This window comes from Haliotis cracherodii, unplaced genomic scaffold (genome assembly GCF_022045235.1).
Source record: "Haliotis cracherodii isolate W230 unplaced genomic scaffold, xgHalCrac1.p SCAF_4, whole genome shotgun sequence".
Taxonomy (NCBI): domain Eukaryota; kingdom Metazoa; phylum Mollusca; class Gastropoda; order Lepetellida; family Haliotidae; genus Haliotis; species Haliotis cracherodii.
In genome coordinates, this window is record NW_027266297.1 from 20,751,673 (window position 1) to 20,770,979 (window position 19,307).

General features: G+C 39.8%; 1 protein-coding gene across 1 annotated transcript; it reads right to left on the reverse strand.

The window, feature by feature from the left end:
• Positions 1-1,550: 1,550 nt before the first annotated feature.
• Positions 1,551-11,593, reverse strand: LOC139478769 (ferric-chelate reductase 1-like). The gene is made up of 5 exons (XM_071261383.1): positions 11,470-11,593; positions 7,462-7,692; positions 4,150-4,265; positions 2,769-2,872; positions 1,551-1,911 (listed from the first exon to the last, which is right to left on the reverse strand). The coding sequence occupies exons 1-5, from the start codon at positions 11,591-11,593 to the stop codon at positions 1,551-1,553; spliced, it is 936 nt and encodes a 311-aa protein (XP_071117484.1).
• Positions 11,594-19,307: the final 7,714 nt, after the last annotated feature.

A 19,307-nucleotide genomic window follows, 5' to 3' on the forward strand; every position in this document is an offset into this window, starting at 1 on the left:
TTAACATGAACACCCCACTCAGACACAGTATACTGACTCCAAGCCGACCAGTCCTTGTTTTAGCCCCTTTTATGCCAGACAGGGTAACAACAAGTACCATCTTTTAACGTCTTTTGGTATGACGCGGCCGGGGATCGAACCCCTGACCTTGCGCTCTCCGGGCGGACGCTCTACCACAAGACCACGGAGGCGGTCTTTTAGACAAAGAGTCTAATGGATGAGGATTAGTGAACTCGAAAATAGAAGTTGAACACGCCTTAACTTTATGACTCGACCAACACCAGAAATGATTAATATCAAAGAATATCAGAAAGGAAACAGACCTGGTCAGAGTGAGGCTCTCCCTCAAAGGCCCGACAGCTAGGAAACAGGTGATAGCCGCAAGACCATAGAGCACAGTATATTCAGAGATGAAACAAATCAGCAAAAACGAAAACTATCTCCTGTTTTCGGAGTAACTGTAGATGTGACTGTAATATGATAGATGTAATGTAGCATTTATTGTTAGCTTCAAAATGTCCAGCCTAGGCAGTTGAAGAATATTTCACTGACGAGTAAGTGAGTGAGTGAGTGGGTATGGTTTTACACCACATTTTAGCAATATTTCAGCAATATCACGGCGGGGACATCAGAAATGAGCTTTAAACATTTCCCCATGTGGGAAACCCGGGCCTTCGGCGTGACGAGCGAACGCTTTAACCACTGGGCTACCCGACCGCCCCTTTTACTGAAGAATACCGTGACCACAGCGTAGAGCTATCCTTGTCTATTGAAGTGGCAGATTTGGGTATATGTTATCTCGAGGCGTTAAATATCTTTGACTCAGTCTCACTCTCTTGTGGTTGCTGAGTCTCGGTATGTCTTTAGTTGGTCTACGTCACACGTATGTTTAGCCCGGAAGATACCGGAAGATACCGGAAGCAAAGTACCATGCGTAACTTCCTGGAAGTGAATTATGTACAATATGTTACGAATCCATCACCGCTGTTTTGAGAAAAAGGACTTAAAAGAATAGAAAACATGCATAAGACAGAAGAAAATGACAAAGTTTATTTTAGTAGTGAGAAAGAAGAGACTCTTGACAGGCAGCAGAAAATCGGAGGGGATAAATGTAGGTAAACTGCAAATACCGAAGAACCAGTAATATGATATCCAGGGTGTGGGCCTGGGGATTTTAAACAAAAGAATGTGTCCCCCCTTCCCCCAAAATGAGAAAAACACAACAAACAAAAAAAACCCGCCTCAGGACGGACATACGTTATGTCCTAAATTTAAAAAAAAAAGAAATTCTTTGGCTCATCCTTCCAGAAATAAATTGTCTTGAAGAAGTGATCAGTTCCCTACCCCATCACCACTACTCCACCTAAATATTAAATAATCAATCCCAAACATACACGAACAATGTCACATGTTGCTGCGGTAGATTATAGGGTTAGCTACGTCAATGTCCAAACGCAATGCATTTTGCAAAGGGCAGTTTCCTCCTAGATGATGTGACAAATATAACCTTACACTGAGGATGAATAAGAAGAAATTGATACTGAGGGAGATTAGGAACGTGAAGCTGACCAATTAACGTTAGGGAATATGAGATGAAGGAACCGTCGCCACGACCACTGAATCGCTGAACGAGTTATCTGCCCCACCCGTGTAATCTCCTTCTGAATTTGTTCAGCAGTTTGGGGCGATGCATCTGTTCCAGTTATCTCCCTTGGTAGGTTCGGCTGCGCGTTTGTGTCACGTGATTGAGAGTTTCCGGCCTGACGTTCGTTCGAGATGCCAAAGGTAAATCCGCCGATGGGTGGGCGTGGTTTGGGTGTGGTTGGAGCTTGGGTGATCGGACGTGACACTATAACCACGTTGGCGGAGTTCACGTAGTAGTAGAAACGTTTTTCCTCCACAATGACTGACCTGCATGCAGAAGATATCGATTAAGACAGTGGGCTTGTTCGTCTCGCCATGACGAGACGAAGGCAATGCGACACATCTGACATTCAGACATATTTTGGACATCTACTGAGATTATGCTTTGGCTATGCTCATACAGTCCAGGTCGAGTTTAAAAACAACGACCGTAGCACTGTCGTACTCTCATACTGTAGCATTTTTTGGCTTTTACGACATGGGTAGCGTCAAGACCGTTTTCAGAAACGGAAGTCAGGCTTTGTTTCAAAGGTAGCTCTGTTTTAAACAGCGATCTTTTGGCTACAACTGTGCCACGTATCCCAGTTGCGTGGATCAATGCTCATGATACTAATCCCTGGATTGTCTGGTCCAGAATCGATTATTTACAGACCGCTGAGTGCTGAGTGCGGCGTTAAACAACAAACCAACCAAGTGTGCCACTTCATTGTTAACGTGTGTGGTTTGAGATAGCAGTAACGCTAGGAGAACTTTTCACCAGACATTGGAGCATGACACTCGTTTAGGAACAGAACAGCCCATAACAGCACTATATTCCTCTCATACCGAGTGCATCGGCAAATGAGGTACAAGCAGTATTTTACAATGCGGTGGACAGAGGTTTACCGGGAGTTTTTACAAATTTACATAGTTTCTTTTGGACAGGCATCTTATGACAGTTACATAATTGCTGGAGTTGTAACATAGTTGGTCTATTTGAACGGTGTTTGGGGATGTACACGTCCCTATGTTCATTGAAATATTTACATTTGAAGATATAGTGGAATTCATCTTCAATGTCACACTATCACACCACATGCATAAACGTTCATTCAACGGGGTTTAATTCCTTCTTCCGGGCGTACCTGAACTGTATAACCGTTCCAGCAATGGCGTTTGAGGGTGCGACCCAGTCGAATGTTTTCCTGTTCTTCGGTATTCGACCGTCCTTGTGTGTTACTCCGGATTTCTGTAATGGAGGGACTTGACATGATACATGCATTATTAATGAACGAGTGATCTGAGTTTAACGCCGCCTTCAATTTACAGTGTTTGTTTTATCACGGCGTGTCAGCTTAATGTAGGAGGAAAGTCAACAGTGAGAAAATCGTAGATGTTTTCCTACCACTTTAATATGTTTTTAAGTAAAAGGTCGTCTAAAGCAGAATGACCTCTGTGATATGTGAACTTTTAAAGCCAAAGTTTATGCCCGTGTCAACTAAATGTGTGACGAGGGACGGAATCTTGGGATATATATGTGCTCTTCAAAAGATATATCGTATAGGGAGGAACTATATATTCTGCATGACTCAGTTCTTTAAGTATTAGTACACGTGTGGGAAGCGGTCCGGGTGGGGTAGAAGCATGTTCTGCCATTTGGCTTTAGGCCTAGGTCAGCGATATCAGGCGCCTCAGTGACACTGTGATTAGAGTGAGTGAGTAACGCGGTGAGTGAGTGAGTGAGTTGAGTTTTACGCCGCTTTTAACAGTATTTCAGTTATATCACGGCGTGTCAGCTTAATGTGGGAGGAAAGCCCGAAGTGATGCAGACGTTTACCATTTCGGTGAAACCCACGAGCTGACAAACCTAGAAACATAATCGGGGCCAACCGAATTCGAACCCACAATCATTTGTTTCTGGCGTGCCCAAGGGACGCAACTCTGCACAGCGAATCGCGGCGCCTTAGACGACTGGGCCACCCGTGCCCCCTAACGCGGTTTGAACATTGAATCAGTTACATAACGGATATCCCTTTATATGTGGGAGCAAATATAGAGCAATAATCAGGTCTTCCATCACAGGTTACTGGAACGTCTAAGGGACCGACCGTTTGGTCCTTTGGGATTTGGGATGGGGGGTGGGGGATTTTGTATGAACTGGCTATTGTTTCAGCTACAGCTGCAAAACCAGATATTTATTATTAATTTAAACTTGGAGCCTAATTGAAAAAAAACCCGTTCAAACATCATGCAACAATATATTCTTTGTGGCAGACATTTTACGTTTTTTTCAACAGACTGAAGCTTAATATTAGTTCTCGATAAAACACACCATCCATCACCCACCCCCCACCACCTACAACCCCATGAATATCAAATAGTCGTTCCCTAAGGGTGCAACTCTGCACAGCAATTTGGTGCTATAGCTGAGATTGGAGTTGGCAGGAGAGACAACAGAGCTTAGTTCCCTGTCCTATGGGGATATCACTGCCAGATTACGATACCAACACCCCGACCAATACTTACGCCACACCTGTCGCCCATGTTGATCCCGGGGATGCTGTAGCCGATGGTGTTACCAGTCTGAGTGTTGACTGTCTTAACTAAGAAGCCTTTGAATGATTTCGTTCCCTCGATGGTTACTGGGTAACAGCAGAAATTCATATTAAGACAAAAATACAATACATTCATTTTATAAACTACACAGGAATAAGTTTAAACGACTTACGCCATATAGAAATAGAGCCTGAGTGTCCAAAATGGCGTCGGGGTGAACACAATGGTTTCTTGGTGTACAAAATGGCTTCGGGTGGTACAAAATGACTTCGTAACATAAATGGCAATTGCACTTGAAATATATTTTCTCTGATGTGACCTGGTTGGTTGTGTATCCACATAAGCACTATCGTCCAGGGTTGATCTGTACAAGGTGCCATTTGTTTTACAGACGCTCGCATACATACACATGATCCATAATGTTATTGTTCACATGACCCTACCCCAAACCCTTTGCTTTTTCTGGAGTCAAACACCTTCAGGTTATTACAAAGCTCTGTCAACGGGATCTGGTGGTCAGGCTCGCCGACTTGGTTGATGCATGTCATCGTATCCCAATTGCGTAGATCGATGCTCATGATATCGATCTCTGGATTGTCTGGTCTAGACTCGATTATTTACAGACCGCCGTCATATAGCTGGAATATTGCTGAGTGTGGCGCTCTGACATACTTTCCAACCATTGCCCCAGATAACTTTGTGAGTGAGTGAGTGAGTATGGTTTCACGCAATATCACGCCGAGGGAAATGGGCTTCACACATTGTACCCATTAAACCCGGGTTATCGGCGTGTCGAGCGAACTCTTAAACCACTAGGCTTCCCCATCGCCCCAGGGGGATGTGGCTAACAGCAACTTTGAACATTATTTCATCTGTATCTGACTTAGTGCTGATAAACCAAGTGCCCTTATTGAAACTAAACTTAGACTCGACCCTTCAATCAGTGGATGGTGATAGCTGCTAAAGGCCGCAACGCTGTATCGCAGGTAGGAGACACTCAGAGCGCCCCTCGAAGCTGTGGATTGTGGTATGATACACACGATACACTCACGATACGATACACGTTCGTATCACGATACAGATGCATTTTTGCGTAGATACTGAATCTTAAAGGCTTCACTTGTCCATTACCATACGCTAGTTGTGATAATTAAAGAGTAACGTAACTGGATCCGTTGAGTTTAATTTGGTAATCAGGTTATGATTCACACAGGTTTTTTATCGTTGCAGTGATCTCATATTTAAGCCTCGCGTACTTAGCACGTCAAATATGACATTTCTGAGGTCAGGTGCATTATTGCGTAGATAGCAAATCTTAAAGGCCTCACTTGTCAATTATCTCACGTTAGTTATGATTATTAAATAATAACGTAACTGGATCCGTTGAGTTTAATTTGGTTATCAAGTTATAATTCACACAGGGTTTTTTATAGTTGCAGTGAGCTCATTTTAAAGCCTGACGTACTTAACACGCACACCCGCACGTAAATTATGACATTATAATGTTGGTTTAAGCCCGGTTTTGTGACACTACAAAAAATTCATTCTGATAAAATGAATATTTATCATCTTTTAAATTGGTTAACCTGTTTCCTTGTTATGCGGGACGTGGTACTTTGTTTAAATGTTATCAAGTTATAATTCACACAGGCTTTTTTATCGTTGCAGTGAGCTCATTTTAAAGCCTGGCGTACTTAACACGCACACTCGCACGTAAATTATGACATTATAATGTTGGTTTAAGCCCGTTTTTTTTGTGACACTACAAAAAATTCATTCTGATAAAATGAATATTTATCATTTTTTAAATTGGTTAACCTGTTTCCTTGTTATGTGGGATGTGGTACTTTGTTTAAATGCGACAAAGCACTTGACATGTGCATGCCTTCTTTCTATTGTGACACTCTTGTCAGAGCAAGCAATGGTGGCATTTTTATTGTCCTGACTTATTATCTGTTAGGTGTTTTAATTTATTTTAAATAACATAGTAACTGTACATACACGTATTGATACTTAAAAATGTAAACAGAGTTGCAGTAATTATTGTTTCTTTGAAACGGGGATCCAGTGCTGCAACGTTACTGAGTAGATGTATTCAGTGCAATGCTTTCTACTACAATGGAATCTGTTTCGGTGGATAACTGAGACTGTTTTTTTCTGGAGTTTACATTTTATATTTTTTTACGGTTTTTTTTTTATAATTGAAAAATAAACATCTGTGGCCGCCCCACCAACAATACCCTTGACTGTCAATACACTTCTTTTGAATGTGCCCCTAACCCAATGTCAATACACTCTACTTTGAATGTGCCATTCTCACATATCAATACACTTTCCATTAAATGTGCCCCTCTCACATATCAATACACTTCCCATTAAATGTGCCCCTCTCACATATCAATACACTTTCCATTAAATGTGCCCCTCTCACATATCAATACACTTCCCATTAAATGTGCTCCGGAATGTCAGTACACTTCCTTTAGAAGGTGCAATACCCTTGTAGGTGCCCCTCTCACATGTCAATACACTTCCCTTTAATGTGCCTCAACCCAATGACTAAACACTGTCCTTTCAATGTGCCTCGACCCAATGTTAATACACTTCCCTTGCATGTGCCCCCTGTCACACTTCCCTTTAATGTGACCCTCTAACATGTCAATACACTTTCCATAAATGTGACCCTCTAACATGTCAATACACTTTCCATAAATGTGACCCTCTAACATGTCAATACACTTCCCTTCAATACGACCCTCTAACATGTCAATACACTTTCCATAAATGTGACCCTCTAACATGTCAATACACTTCCCTTTAATGTGACCCTCTAACATGTCAATACACTTTCCATAAATGTGACCCTCTAACATGTCAATACACTTCCCTTTAATGTGACCCTCTAACATGTCAATACACTTTCCATAAATGTGACCCTCTAACATGTCAATACACTTTCCATAAATGTGACCCTCTAACATGTCAATACACTTTCCATAAATGTGACCCTCTAACATGTCAATACACTTCCCTTCAATACGACCCTCTAACATGTCAATACACTTTCCATAAATGTGACCCTCTAACATGTCAATACACTTCCCTTTAATGTGACCCTCTAACATGTCAATACACTTCCCATAAATGTGCCCAAATCCAGTGTGAATACGCTTCCCTTTAAATGTTCCCAAACCCAATGTCAATACTTTTCTTTAAATGTGCCCCTGCCACATGTCAATACACTTCTCTTGAATGTGTCCCCATCCCATGTCAATACCGCACCTTTGATTGTGTCCCCTGGGTACACTGTCAACCTGTTGACGAGTAGGCTGTAGGGTTTAGTGTGGGTCACCTCCTTCCCGTGACCCGGCAATAGTTGTGCACAGGACATCTCGTTGGCCCCCTGGGGGTAGGCAGCATCCTTCCCTAGCATCCCTAGCAGCACCAGGAGGGAGCATACACAGGAAGTGAAGGCCATGGTCAGACTCGGACGGTTGGGAACACTCCTTGGGACTGAAAAACAATTCAACCAGATTAAAATTGGCCTTGAGCAACTCATGCTTGTCGTAAGAGGTGACGAACGGGGTCGGGTGGTCAGATTCGCTGACTTGGTTGATTCATATCACCGTATCCCAATTGCGTAGGTCCAGTATGTCTGGTTTAAACTCGATTATTTGCAGACCGCCGTCGTATCGCTGAAACATTCATCAGTACGGCGTTAAACAACAAACAAACCAGCCAACAACAGGAAACTGAGAAATCACAAATCTCTTGCAATATGATTCCGTGTGTGAGTGAGTTCGTATAGTTTTACGCCGCCTTCAGCAATATCACGGCGGGGAACACCAGAAATCGGCTTCACACATTGTACCCATGTCGGGTCTTCGGCGTGACGAGCGAACGCTTTAACAACTAGGCTACCCGACCGCCCCTATGATGCCGTCATCCGTTTATGTGATCTTTGACATGAACAGTGTGGGGTTTTTTATGTTCTGGAGTAATAAAAATATGACCATGATGAATTATAGTTGTGTCTAAAGCCATAAGTGTGCAACGTTTTGATAACATTTGCACACACACACACACACACACACACACACACACACACACACACACACACACACACACACACACACACACTCACACACTAGCACACAAACACACACACTAGCACACAAACACTCTCACACACATACAAACACTCACACACACACACACACACTAGCACACAAACACTCTCACACACATACAAACACTCACACACTAACACACATAAGCATACACTAACACTAACACACACAAACATACATGTTGGACCTTTCTGACATCGCCATCGAGTGTCTTGACATCAAATACGAGGGTAGTAATTACCATGTTTAAGTGTATACATATTTACATTAATGATACATGTCTTTGGTGAATATCTAATCCTAGTCGCATCCAAAGTAGCACTTACATGTAAAGATAGTATTAATCTTCTATACCTCGAGGCCAGATACTTTTCTGGTTCTAACAAACTTATATTTTCTCCATGAAGGTTCTACCTTGAACTGTTGTTAATTGGAGATATCCAATTTTGATAAAACATATCAATAGCACAATCCTTCAACATACGTATTAAAACATTTCCTGAATTATAATCTCCAGCTGTTTGTGACATCCAAACAAAACAAAACCCATGAGAAATTATTTGAAGCTCAAATTGTATACCCTACCATATCTAAATACGTACATTGAAATCGACCACATTAGCTATTGCATAAGGTGTTTGTAATCTAATTTGAAAGAAGTTTTGACTAGCCAGTTGGTGGATTTTTTCTAAACTTCCAAATCTACTGATCCCCCAAATTTCAGATGCTAATAAGAGAATCTGACTATTCTGACAATCAAATCACTTTTAAAAAACACTTCAGGGGCAGTCACACATATTATTTTAGTTGTAATAAGTAACTTAAATAAAGCCTTAATGGCACGCAAAGCTAAATCAGTAACTTATTTACTTAGACTAAACTTACATGTGAAGACTAATCCTAGATATCTATAAGTATTAACGACATCTTGTCCTCTGTAATACCATATTTCTTGAACTGACGTGTTTCCTCCTCTTCTAAAAACAACATTAGATTTTTCCAAGTTAACAGTCATTCCTCTCTTATCTGCATATGAATCTAAAATATTAATCTGACTCTGTAAAAAACATATAGTATCAGAAACCATAATTACATCTTCAGCAAATAACAACATTCATACTTCAACTCTATCTGGAAAGAGTTGAATACCATGCGTTTGATGTACCATAACATATGTAGCTAACTCAGTTATGTTTTCAATACTTGCACAAGCGGTAAAAATATGTTCGAAAACACCTGACGAAAACCTGCTTGTTTTTTAGAAACCTTACTCATAACACCTGCCCATTTTGTAAATCTGTCATTTAATACACATATATTGCTCAGTACACGTATGTTGAAAAACTTACTTCAATTTTCATATTAGTCCTGCACCATGACCGTGGAATATATTTATATTATGAAAAAAAAGTAAATCTAAAATGCATACAAAAGCATGTCTAGCCAGCTCAAGCTGGCTCTATTCATCTCTGAAATCAGCATAAGGATTTTTTTTTTCAAAAAGTCAAGAAGGATGTTGTGTAATATAAGATTTCAGAGACTAAATGTTAGTCTATTTTCATATAAGTAGTTAAATATCCTTTTCCCTCCAAATGTTGCAGATTATAAGTGAATTATACACGCAAAGATTAACAATGATAAAACTTGACGCAACGTTTATGAAATGTTTTAAAACTTGATGTGCTAGTCTCCCAGACCCTAGAGAATATATGAAGAAATTAATCCAACTGAATTTTAGAATGAAATAAGCATTGTTCTTCGCGCCATTTGGATTTCATTTTGCATTTTGTAGATATATATTTTTGAATAAAATAACTTTATGTTTTGGACAAAATGTTAATCTACCCATGTGCTTTTTGGATTAATTACATTTGTTTGTTAATTCAGCTGGGATGATCGCAATTGCTTACTGCGTGAATTGCGTGCAAATGTGTAGCTAAAGGCTTTAATGCAAACACATGTTTCCTACAGCGCTGAGGTCTCGCCCTACTTTTACGTGCAGTGAGGCGGTATGACACCAGTCACCGCTCCCTCTGACGTAGTGCGGATAATGAGTCTCGCGGATAAATAAACACGACATACATTTTATTTGCAATTAAAATCGGACCGTTTACGTATTCTGTGTCTGTAAAGTCAGCGTAATCTGTATTGATATGCGTCGTTATGCATGACACTTGCACTGGTTCGGTAGAGGTTAATGGTATGTCATTAATATCGCGACCTCTAATAGACTCCCTTAAGTAATTAGTGGCTGAGATTCTAGTGCCCGAACGCGTGAATCACAACCGGCCTCGGGCTAAACAATCAGAAATCAAAGCGAAGTTTTAATTTTAAAAAATATAATTAGGACTTTCTATGTTCGATAAAAAAATAAATATTTATTTTTCGTCTCTGGGGCGTCTAAAATCCTTCTAGGACACTGGTTATCTATATAATGCATTAGCTCAAAGGCAAAATTATGTTCCGCCTATCCATTGGGTGCGTAGGCACTTCCTGCTCTGATTGGTGTTGTGTAACCCTGTCACGTACGACTTCGATTAATTATGACGAATGATATCCTCTGGATCTGAAGTGGATTTGACAGCAATGCTATGCAATGAAATTGTGTTTGTGAACAAATATTTGGAGATTATCTTTGATTCTCGGCGTCTTAGGTTTGGTACCTCCCAATCTGATGAATGACATTTGGAGAGTACCCGTGTTTGCTGCCAGAAACACATCTCTTCTGACATTAATGATAATGCAGAAGGATGCAGTCTTGAAAAGTTTTGACATTCTCCGAATAGTTCTGAGTGGGGTTGGCTAGGCAGCGTTTCCGGGAAGAAGTACCAATCGCTGTCTGGACTGCGTGTAGAGGTGGCAAGGGTCCTGATAATGAGCCTAACCGGCCTGACTGTGCCAGGATCACCCAAACCCTCTTTGCTGCATATTTTACATTTATCTGTGTAATAATTATAATGATAGCGAGTTTCAAGAACACTTGTTACAAGTTAGTCGAAACTTAATATAGCCCACAAATGGTAATGCACATTAAACAAGTTCAAGTCAAGTAAGTATTCGTTTGAAAGACAAAAATCTAAAAATCTAAATAATTCAATTTCAGAAATTGATAGATTGATGCACCTCAACTTAAAATGAATAACTTCTATCTAACTCCTACCTGGTGTGGGGGTCTTCCTGGTTGTGGGCGTATAATCCGCAGTCAGCGTCTGTATGTCGGGTCCCTCCCTCCTCTGGTGTGAAGCGCGTATGGTAATGTGAGAACGACGCAAGTCCGCCGTCATAAGAATTACTTACCTGCCTATCTGTCACGTGCCCCAAAGCAGTGTTCAACCAGGCGTGGCTACGGTTAAAGCCCTCGGGCGACCACGGACAAGTGTTTTATAAATAGTGATAATTAAACTCGCCCACTGTACTTAGTATTTTTTTCTTAATTAGGAATTGACAATGATTAAAATGTGTTTTATCAGCATGAACGCTCAACCACCACCATCAATACTCGTTAATATTACCAGTTGTGGACAATGTTGCTTTAAATACTGTCAATCCTCCAACTGTATACGTATACACAACAAACAATAATCGCAGAAAGTTCACTGCGCAAAAGAATATTTTTAAAATTTTATAATGATTGTATTACATATTTTAGCACTAACGTGCTTTCAATTATGAGTATATTTGTATTCTGGTGTCTGGACAATGTATATTGATGAATGTTTTGTATTATCTTATTCATATGTACATTGTGTGAAACCGTAATAAAATAATCTTCTTCTTCTTCTTCTTTATCCAGAGTCACGGGCCCATTCAAGGGGTTCACCCCACTGTGCCAACTTTAGGTTATGGATATTGTACCATCAAGGGATTAGGGAATTAGGCCGTATCACCATTAGACCAAAACATTCAAAGATGTCAGCGATACACAGTATTGCATATGATTATATAATTTTGCCAGAATAATATAAATACAAATATACGATTTGATTTAAGAACATTTATAGGGTGAAAATATGTGAACAGGAACTACATGTAAGTGTACCTCTCAAACATAATGTGGATTAACATTTCACTTGGATATACATACAATGATGCATAAACTTTGTCTCTTAGCAAAACATGATATGGACACTAGCTACTACAGTAATTCATTTTTACGCCGCTTTTAGCCCAGAAATGGGCTTCACACATTGTACCCATGTAGGGAAGCGAACCCGGGTCTTCGTCGTGAAGAGCGAACGCTTTAACCACAAGGCTACCCCACCACCCCAGTAATTTATTCAAAGTCCAGTAAGATGGGACACAGAATATGTGAACTGCTAAAAAGTCTTGGTACCACTCTGCAGACGGTGTTTCCTTCCCTGCAATCTTTCTTCAAACTGCCTGTACTGTCGCTTTCATGGCCGGATTCCGATATATGGTGACTGCTGGTGAGCACATTTACCTGGGTACCTCTTATTAATCGAAATCAACCTGACAATGAAACATTACGTGCGTACAGAACACCAAGAGTATACGCAGTATGTAAATTAATAACACTTATTTGAATTGAATTGCATTAATACCACAGATCTTGTAGAACAGAAAACGCTTACAGTTCGCAAAAGCTCACTGTGGTATTAACCGCTATGTGCAATGTAAGGATATTTGAGTTACTTTAATATAATGAACTAACGTATCACAATACTTTACATAAAATGCCAGGCAAAAGAAAGTATACAAAGTTTGATTGTGTAACACACAAGAAATGGTTATTCGGTGGTGGTGTATTTGATACGGGTATCGGAGTCGTGTTTTGGACCTTACGTTTGTAATGTTTTGGCGACTGGTTTCAACCTAGTAACGTTTTCATAATGTTTTCGTAATGTTTTGGTCAAATTCGATCTTCAAGTATCCTTTCTTCAGCTTAGTTTATTTACCCTGTAAAAATAATTAGGGTTTCAAGTGGGATGGTGGGGCAGGATTGATTCAGAAAGACATAAACGGGGCTAATTCGAGGCTGGTTGGATTGGAATCGGATTGGCTTGGGTGTTAGATGTCGAGTGCATGTGTAATGTCGAAAAAAGCCGATTGTATTGACAAATTATGACCTATAGCTCCGCCCTGAGTTGCATTCGACAGTAGGGAAGGCCCGAGGGTATACTGTAGGGTGGTATGGTTATCAGTGCTCCACAGCACGGCGTGCATCAGCTTCCTAGTTATACAACCCGGAAGTGATGACGTTACACAGCACGTGCGCACTTCTAGCCCCCAGCAAGGTCACATCAAATTGATGCTCATTGGAATCGATGTTACCTTTATTAGCAGTAAGACATATGACCATTCAGTACAACTTACATCCGTCAGTAGTTAGTGAGTATGGTTTAAACCCTGCTTTGGATAATAGGACAGTACGCGGGGACAACAAGAATGAAGCATACTGTGTTAATAGGCCCCCTACATAGCTGTGAATAATAACAATATCTCCTAAATATATACATTTTTAGCATTGTTGGACAATGCTACAAGATGCATATGAACAAAGCGAGGTAGTGACGTTTTTATCTTGTCTCAATCCGACGACTGAAAAATTAGAAAGCCGCACACTTCCGTTTATCAGGAGGGTCATTCCATATTTCTACGGCATTAAACATATGTTAATTCACGACATATATAGTCGGCTAAACTACTCGTAAATTGCCAATAGAAACTTCAGAGTGATGGTGCTGTAACATCGCGCATCATAGATCAATACAATCATTGACATCCAAAGTAACTGCTGTCTACTTATTGTATATATATTACTGAATGTGATGTGACGCATTTAACTATTTAAAAAATATCTCTCTCTCTCTCTCTCTCTCTCTCTCTCTCTCTCTCTCTCTCCACATCATGGACAGGATGAACACCCAGTCTTCTATCCATCGTATGTCACACACACTGCAATGTTATTATATTATGTTTCTTTTGACAAACTACACTTGTCCTGTGTTGATGAAGTCGTGAGGGGCGGACACTCTGTCTGTCCTGCCAGACAATATCTCTCGGTGTCACGTGACATCAGGTCGGAATAATGTGGTGTGAAATCGGATTGACTTCCTGTTTTCTTGGACATGCCATATTTCGTAATATGTTTACTTCAGCCTTCTTTATTATACTGTTATTATCCATAAACTTTTGTTTACTTTGTCATCCGTCAACTTTTAACAAATGACTATCAAACAATTCAGCAGTGAATGACTTGACGAACGGATTTTAATACTTGGTATTATCAAACATTTATTAACAAGGTGCCTTAAACATTTTTTCTCAACTTACAAGCAGCAGAATCCCTGCACTTGTACACAGCAGACGTTCTTCAGTATTATCTGTTCTAGTTTCTGCAGAATCAGTAAATGCACCATCGTGTCACTGGAGTTTTTGGTCCATCGCTTGATTGTCTGGTTCGTTGACTGGCCGTCGTCGCATGGTAGGACTACTGCTGTGCGGCGTCAGACACAAAAACACATTTTTATGCACATTGTGTGAGTGGCGGGTGCTACCGGAAGGGCAGGACATGTTACTTTTTTCGCGAACACCTGGTGTCATCACTGATTTCCATTCATATTATTTTAATCGCTATTTTTTCTTTAACAACTGATTCATAAATATTGTTATATTAACATGACATGTGAAAAACACGATAATAGACATGTATGATATATAAACTTACATAATTTCAATTAATATGTATTAAGGGATGACATACTTTATTTATCAAAGAATTTAAATATAAAAAACAATTTCATTATGTGAACTAATTTAATTGATATTTCAGTCACGACGGCGCCACTCATGAAATATCAAATGTGTCAGGTCACCCAGTGAGGTCAACATATTATTTTACAAGATTAGATAAACATCATTATTTATTGCCGCGGGACACATCAAAGCAATCTGAATAAACGTGAATTAAAAAAATGTGTTTTTGGAGACAAGAACATATGACCATGGATAATATTGCCGTATATGAACGAGAGGTAGGCGTGTGTTGAGACTGCCATGACCTATATCTTGTTCAACGATTTTCGTGTGAATATCTGTTACAAAATGTTGATTAATCATATCATTTTTTTCTCTCTGATTTATATATGATGAGGAAATCAATTAATACATGTGTAGATGTATCGGGATGTATTGGCGGGTCCTGCCATCCGTCAACCGTCAAGCCATGTGCATTCCTCGTGAACATTTGGCGTACCATCTCTCTCGCTATATGGCTGAAATAATGCCGATGCGACGTTAACTTTTAACTCATTCACTCTCTCACGGAACGGATCGCGTTCTTGGATAGACAGCGGAAACAGTGCAGGTTACCGTGCATGTACATCCCACCGTTCTCGCGGCAAGGGGGAGAGGAAGGTAAACAAGAACAGAAAGATTAAATATAGAGGACTACTTAAACACGTTCACTGACTTACTCACTTAAACTCGGTATATGTTTCTGGAAATTTTAAGGTATAATTACTGTGAATCAATTAATAATTAATTCTTGATTTAACTTGTCAAGTGAATTAAACACCCTTTTCAGTTAGGCTAGGTAATCCATCATGGCAGCTAATAATGGCTGTCAAATGTATTTGAAAAAAATCTTACTCTTCATATTTTAACATTAAAAAGTATTTATAAGAGAAGAAATATGAAATTTAATCCTGAGAAGGAGCTATATCATTTTGTACAGTTACTCATCACATTCTCGTCTCTAGTCGCCTATATACACTGTCACGTGTGGAACCGCAACTTTGATATTTGACGGTAAGGCTTTAAAAAATAACACCGTTTCAGTTTTCAAGACATTAGGGTCGTTGAGGCGGAAATACATTGATTTATGTTTTAATGAATGATTACATTACGTATATAATTTCCTCCAACTATGTATGTAACGTTACTTCCGCGATCTCCGGACAGCTGCTGCGTGCATGACAAGGTTCAGGTGTCTACATCTACCCTATGGGTAAATATACGACAGCATTCCGAGTCGGTTCATCAGTATATTAAACCATCAACGCTTAGCGAGGAGACCGACATCGCCTTTACCTGTTACATTGACACCTTGGAAAAAGTAAAGCACCATTCCTTTACTTTCATGTATTTCGGACATCCGTTATTCTTTTGGAAATATTTACATGTGATACTGATCTTATATTGATAAATATCTAAAATACCACCAAGACATGATGGAACGTGGGTATAAGAACATTGGATGTTCCTCCAGATCTGGGTTAGAAAAAGGTTTCTTCAGCAACCCATCTAACTATGCTTGTCGTATGAGGCTCGCTGACTTAGTTGATGCATGTTATCATATCCAAATTGTGTAGATCGATGCGCATGATGTCAATCACTGAATTGTCTGGTCCAGACTGGATTATTCACAGACCGCCTCATAAAACTGAATATTGGTGAGTGCGGCGTTCAACAACAAACAAACAAAGGACTGGGTGGTATGATTCATAGATGTGAGGTGAGGTGAAATGGAGTTTAACGTCGCGTTCAAGATTATTGTACTTGTATATCGACGTACGTACCCTGACTGTTTCCGATTTCATAGTGCTAGCCCACTGAGATACCAGGCCGTAGTTTAACATGGATACCCTACTCAGACACAGTATATTGACTCCGAGCCAACCAGTTCTTGTTGTAGTCCCTGAATGCCGATCTCCAAGTACCACCTTTGACGTCTTTTGTATGACGCGGCCTGAGATCGAATCACCGACCTTCTGCTCTCCGGACAGATGCTCTATCCACTGGACCACAGAGGCAATCTATTACTCTGTTACTAAGAGTGAGTGGAGTGTGGTTTTACGCCGCTTTTAGCAATATTCCAGCAATATCATGGCGAGAGACACCAGAAATGGGCTTAACACATTGTACCCATGGGGAGACGCGACCCAGGCTTTCTGCGTGGGGAGCGCCCGCTTTATTCACTAGGCTACCCCATCGCCACATAATGCAAAGACTCATATTTCCTGGCATTTTATATGCAAAAAGATTTCCTCGAAAACGCTTGAAAAAAACAATTATGCTTCTGACTGTTGAAAAGAAAACAAAATGTATGCCATATAAATACATTGTTGCAAGATATTTATAGGAAAATAGTTCGGACTATGGTTTTAATTAAAATATAGATATATGGTTTTCAGCTGTAGCTAGAACAAAATCCAGTATCGGATTTGAAACAAACCCCCACCCCACACCCCAAACATCAATTGATTGGTCCCTTAAGGAGTACGAAATGGTTATATTCTGTCGTAGTGATGTGACTATATTACATGTTTCAGACATTCATGTATTAAGCCAGTCAAATAACGCCAAATCCTATCATATGGTGCATATGGTTTTATTCATACTTGCATATATATACAAACACCACAATATTTCATATATGTGGCATATATTTCAATTTATCACAATGGAATACAATCACATTAGGTCAAAACAAACTCTAGTTATTAGATCTTGAAAAAAACATATCCCGGTATAAGCCGGTAAATATCGGGCGGGGGTCGGAAGACCAACAAATGAGGTTTAAACAGCCGGAGGCTCGTGGTATAAAACCTAACGAGGGACGCATAAAATCCCATGTACCCCGCGTAATCCTGGTACAACGAATTTACCTTACCGACATGTTTAAATGTGACATTGTAAAAGAAATAACACAAATTCAAAATTGATAGAGTAAAAAGCTCTTCGATTGAGCTTGGGTTAACTGGTATGTCATGTGACTTCCACTTACTCGGAAAAAACGTGCGGCTTTTTGCTTTGAAGCGGGTAAAAGAGATTTATTCTGCTGCTGAGAAATCCATATGCAGCCTGTATTGCTCGTGGCGGGGTATAAGAGATGTATTCCCACGCTGGGAAATGTATTAATCCAAGGCGGGTTATACAGTATTTCATCAAAATAACGTGGAGCAATTAAATCTCATCATTTAACATGGAGGTATGATATTGACTGGGCTTTCCTTACTCCCCTAACATGAACCTCACTAGACATGAATTTTATAAAAAATTAGTAGCCGAAACATAATCAACATCACTCGTCACACTAACAGATTTATGCAGTTGTGCCTTGTAAACAAAATATTTGAAACTGCTGAAACTAATATGAAAGTCAGTCATGTTTCTGTTGAATACCAACATCACAAAAACACAGAACCGGTATATATAGCACAGCTTGGATATACATGAACACGTTTTGTCCAGAATAAATCAAATATCAATCGGTGTATATAAAACAGTAGGCCCTCTTACTAATATTTACAAATATATTAATATATACAGTGCTATTGTGTTTCATACACATCCAACAGTATTAAGAGTAACGTAAAGTAAGACAAGTTCTATGGATGAACAACTTCTTTTACAATTAGTGCAATTGTGCACTAATTGTAATAAAGAAGTTGTTCATCCATAGAACTTGTCTTACTTCATCACACCAACTTCTAAATGCCACTTAAAGAAGAGTAACGTAGTCGTGCTTGAAATCTTGTTAAGTGCATCCTGAATATGGTTAGTTTCTGGTATGATTCGGTTGTCACTTAGCAGGAAGAACCAGTTGATGTGACATGACATTGCTCTTCTGGACAGTAGACAAGTATTGTTCCTATAGTAGTTAACTCCGTGTATGCCGCGGCGCCCGGCACGCACAGAGCACCTGCGTTTGATGTTCATGTGTGTATCGTGCCGATACATATGTCATATCGCTTTGATAGCGTGTCACGTGCTGGCAGCTCGCACGAGGTCCACGTGCTGTTACGATGTGACGTCATTAAATTATTCAGATTCATTATAATTGCACGTTTCATATTTGTGCTGAATCAGGTGATTCTTAAACTTTTAATTCTTCAAGATATATATTACATGTAGTTGATTATCGAACAAAATCGTCCTGCGTTGATCTTGTTCTTACATGTTACAGGAAATCTTGCAAGTTGTGAGACAGTATATATGTAACGAAGATTTAAACAAAGGTAAAAATTAACAGTT

Coding starts and splice junctions, on each gene's coding strand:
- LOC139478769 (XM_071261383.1), bottom strand. CDS start 11,593: ATGACGGCGGACTTGCGTCGTTCTCACATTACCATACGCGCTTCACAC. Junction 4,266..7,461: donor CCCAGGGGACACAATCAAAG/GTGCGGTATTGA, acceptor GCTGTTACCCAG/TAACCATCGAGGGAACGAAA. Junction 2,873..4,149: donor ACATGGGCGACAGGTGTGGC/GTAAGTATTGGT, acceptor CCTCCATTACAG/AAATCCGGAGTAACACACAA.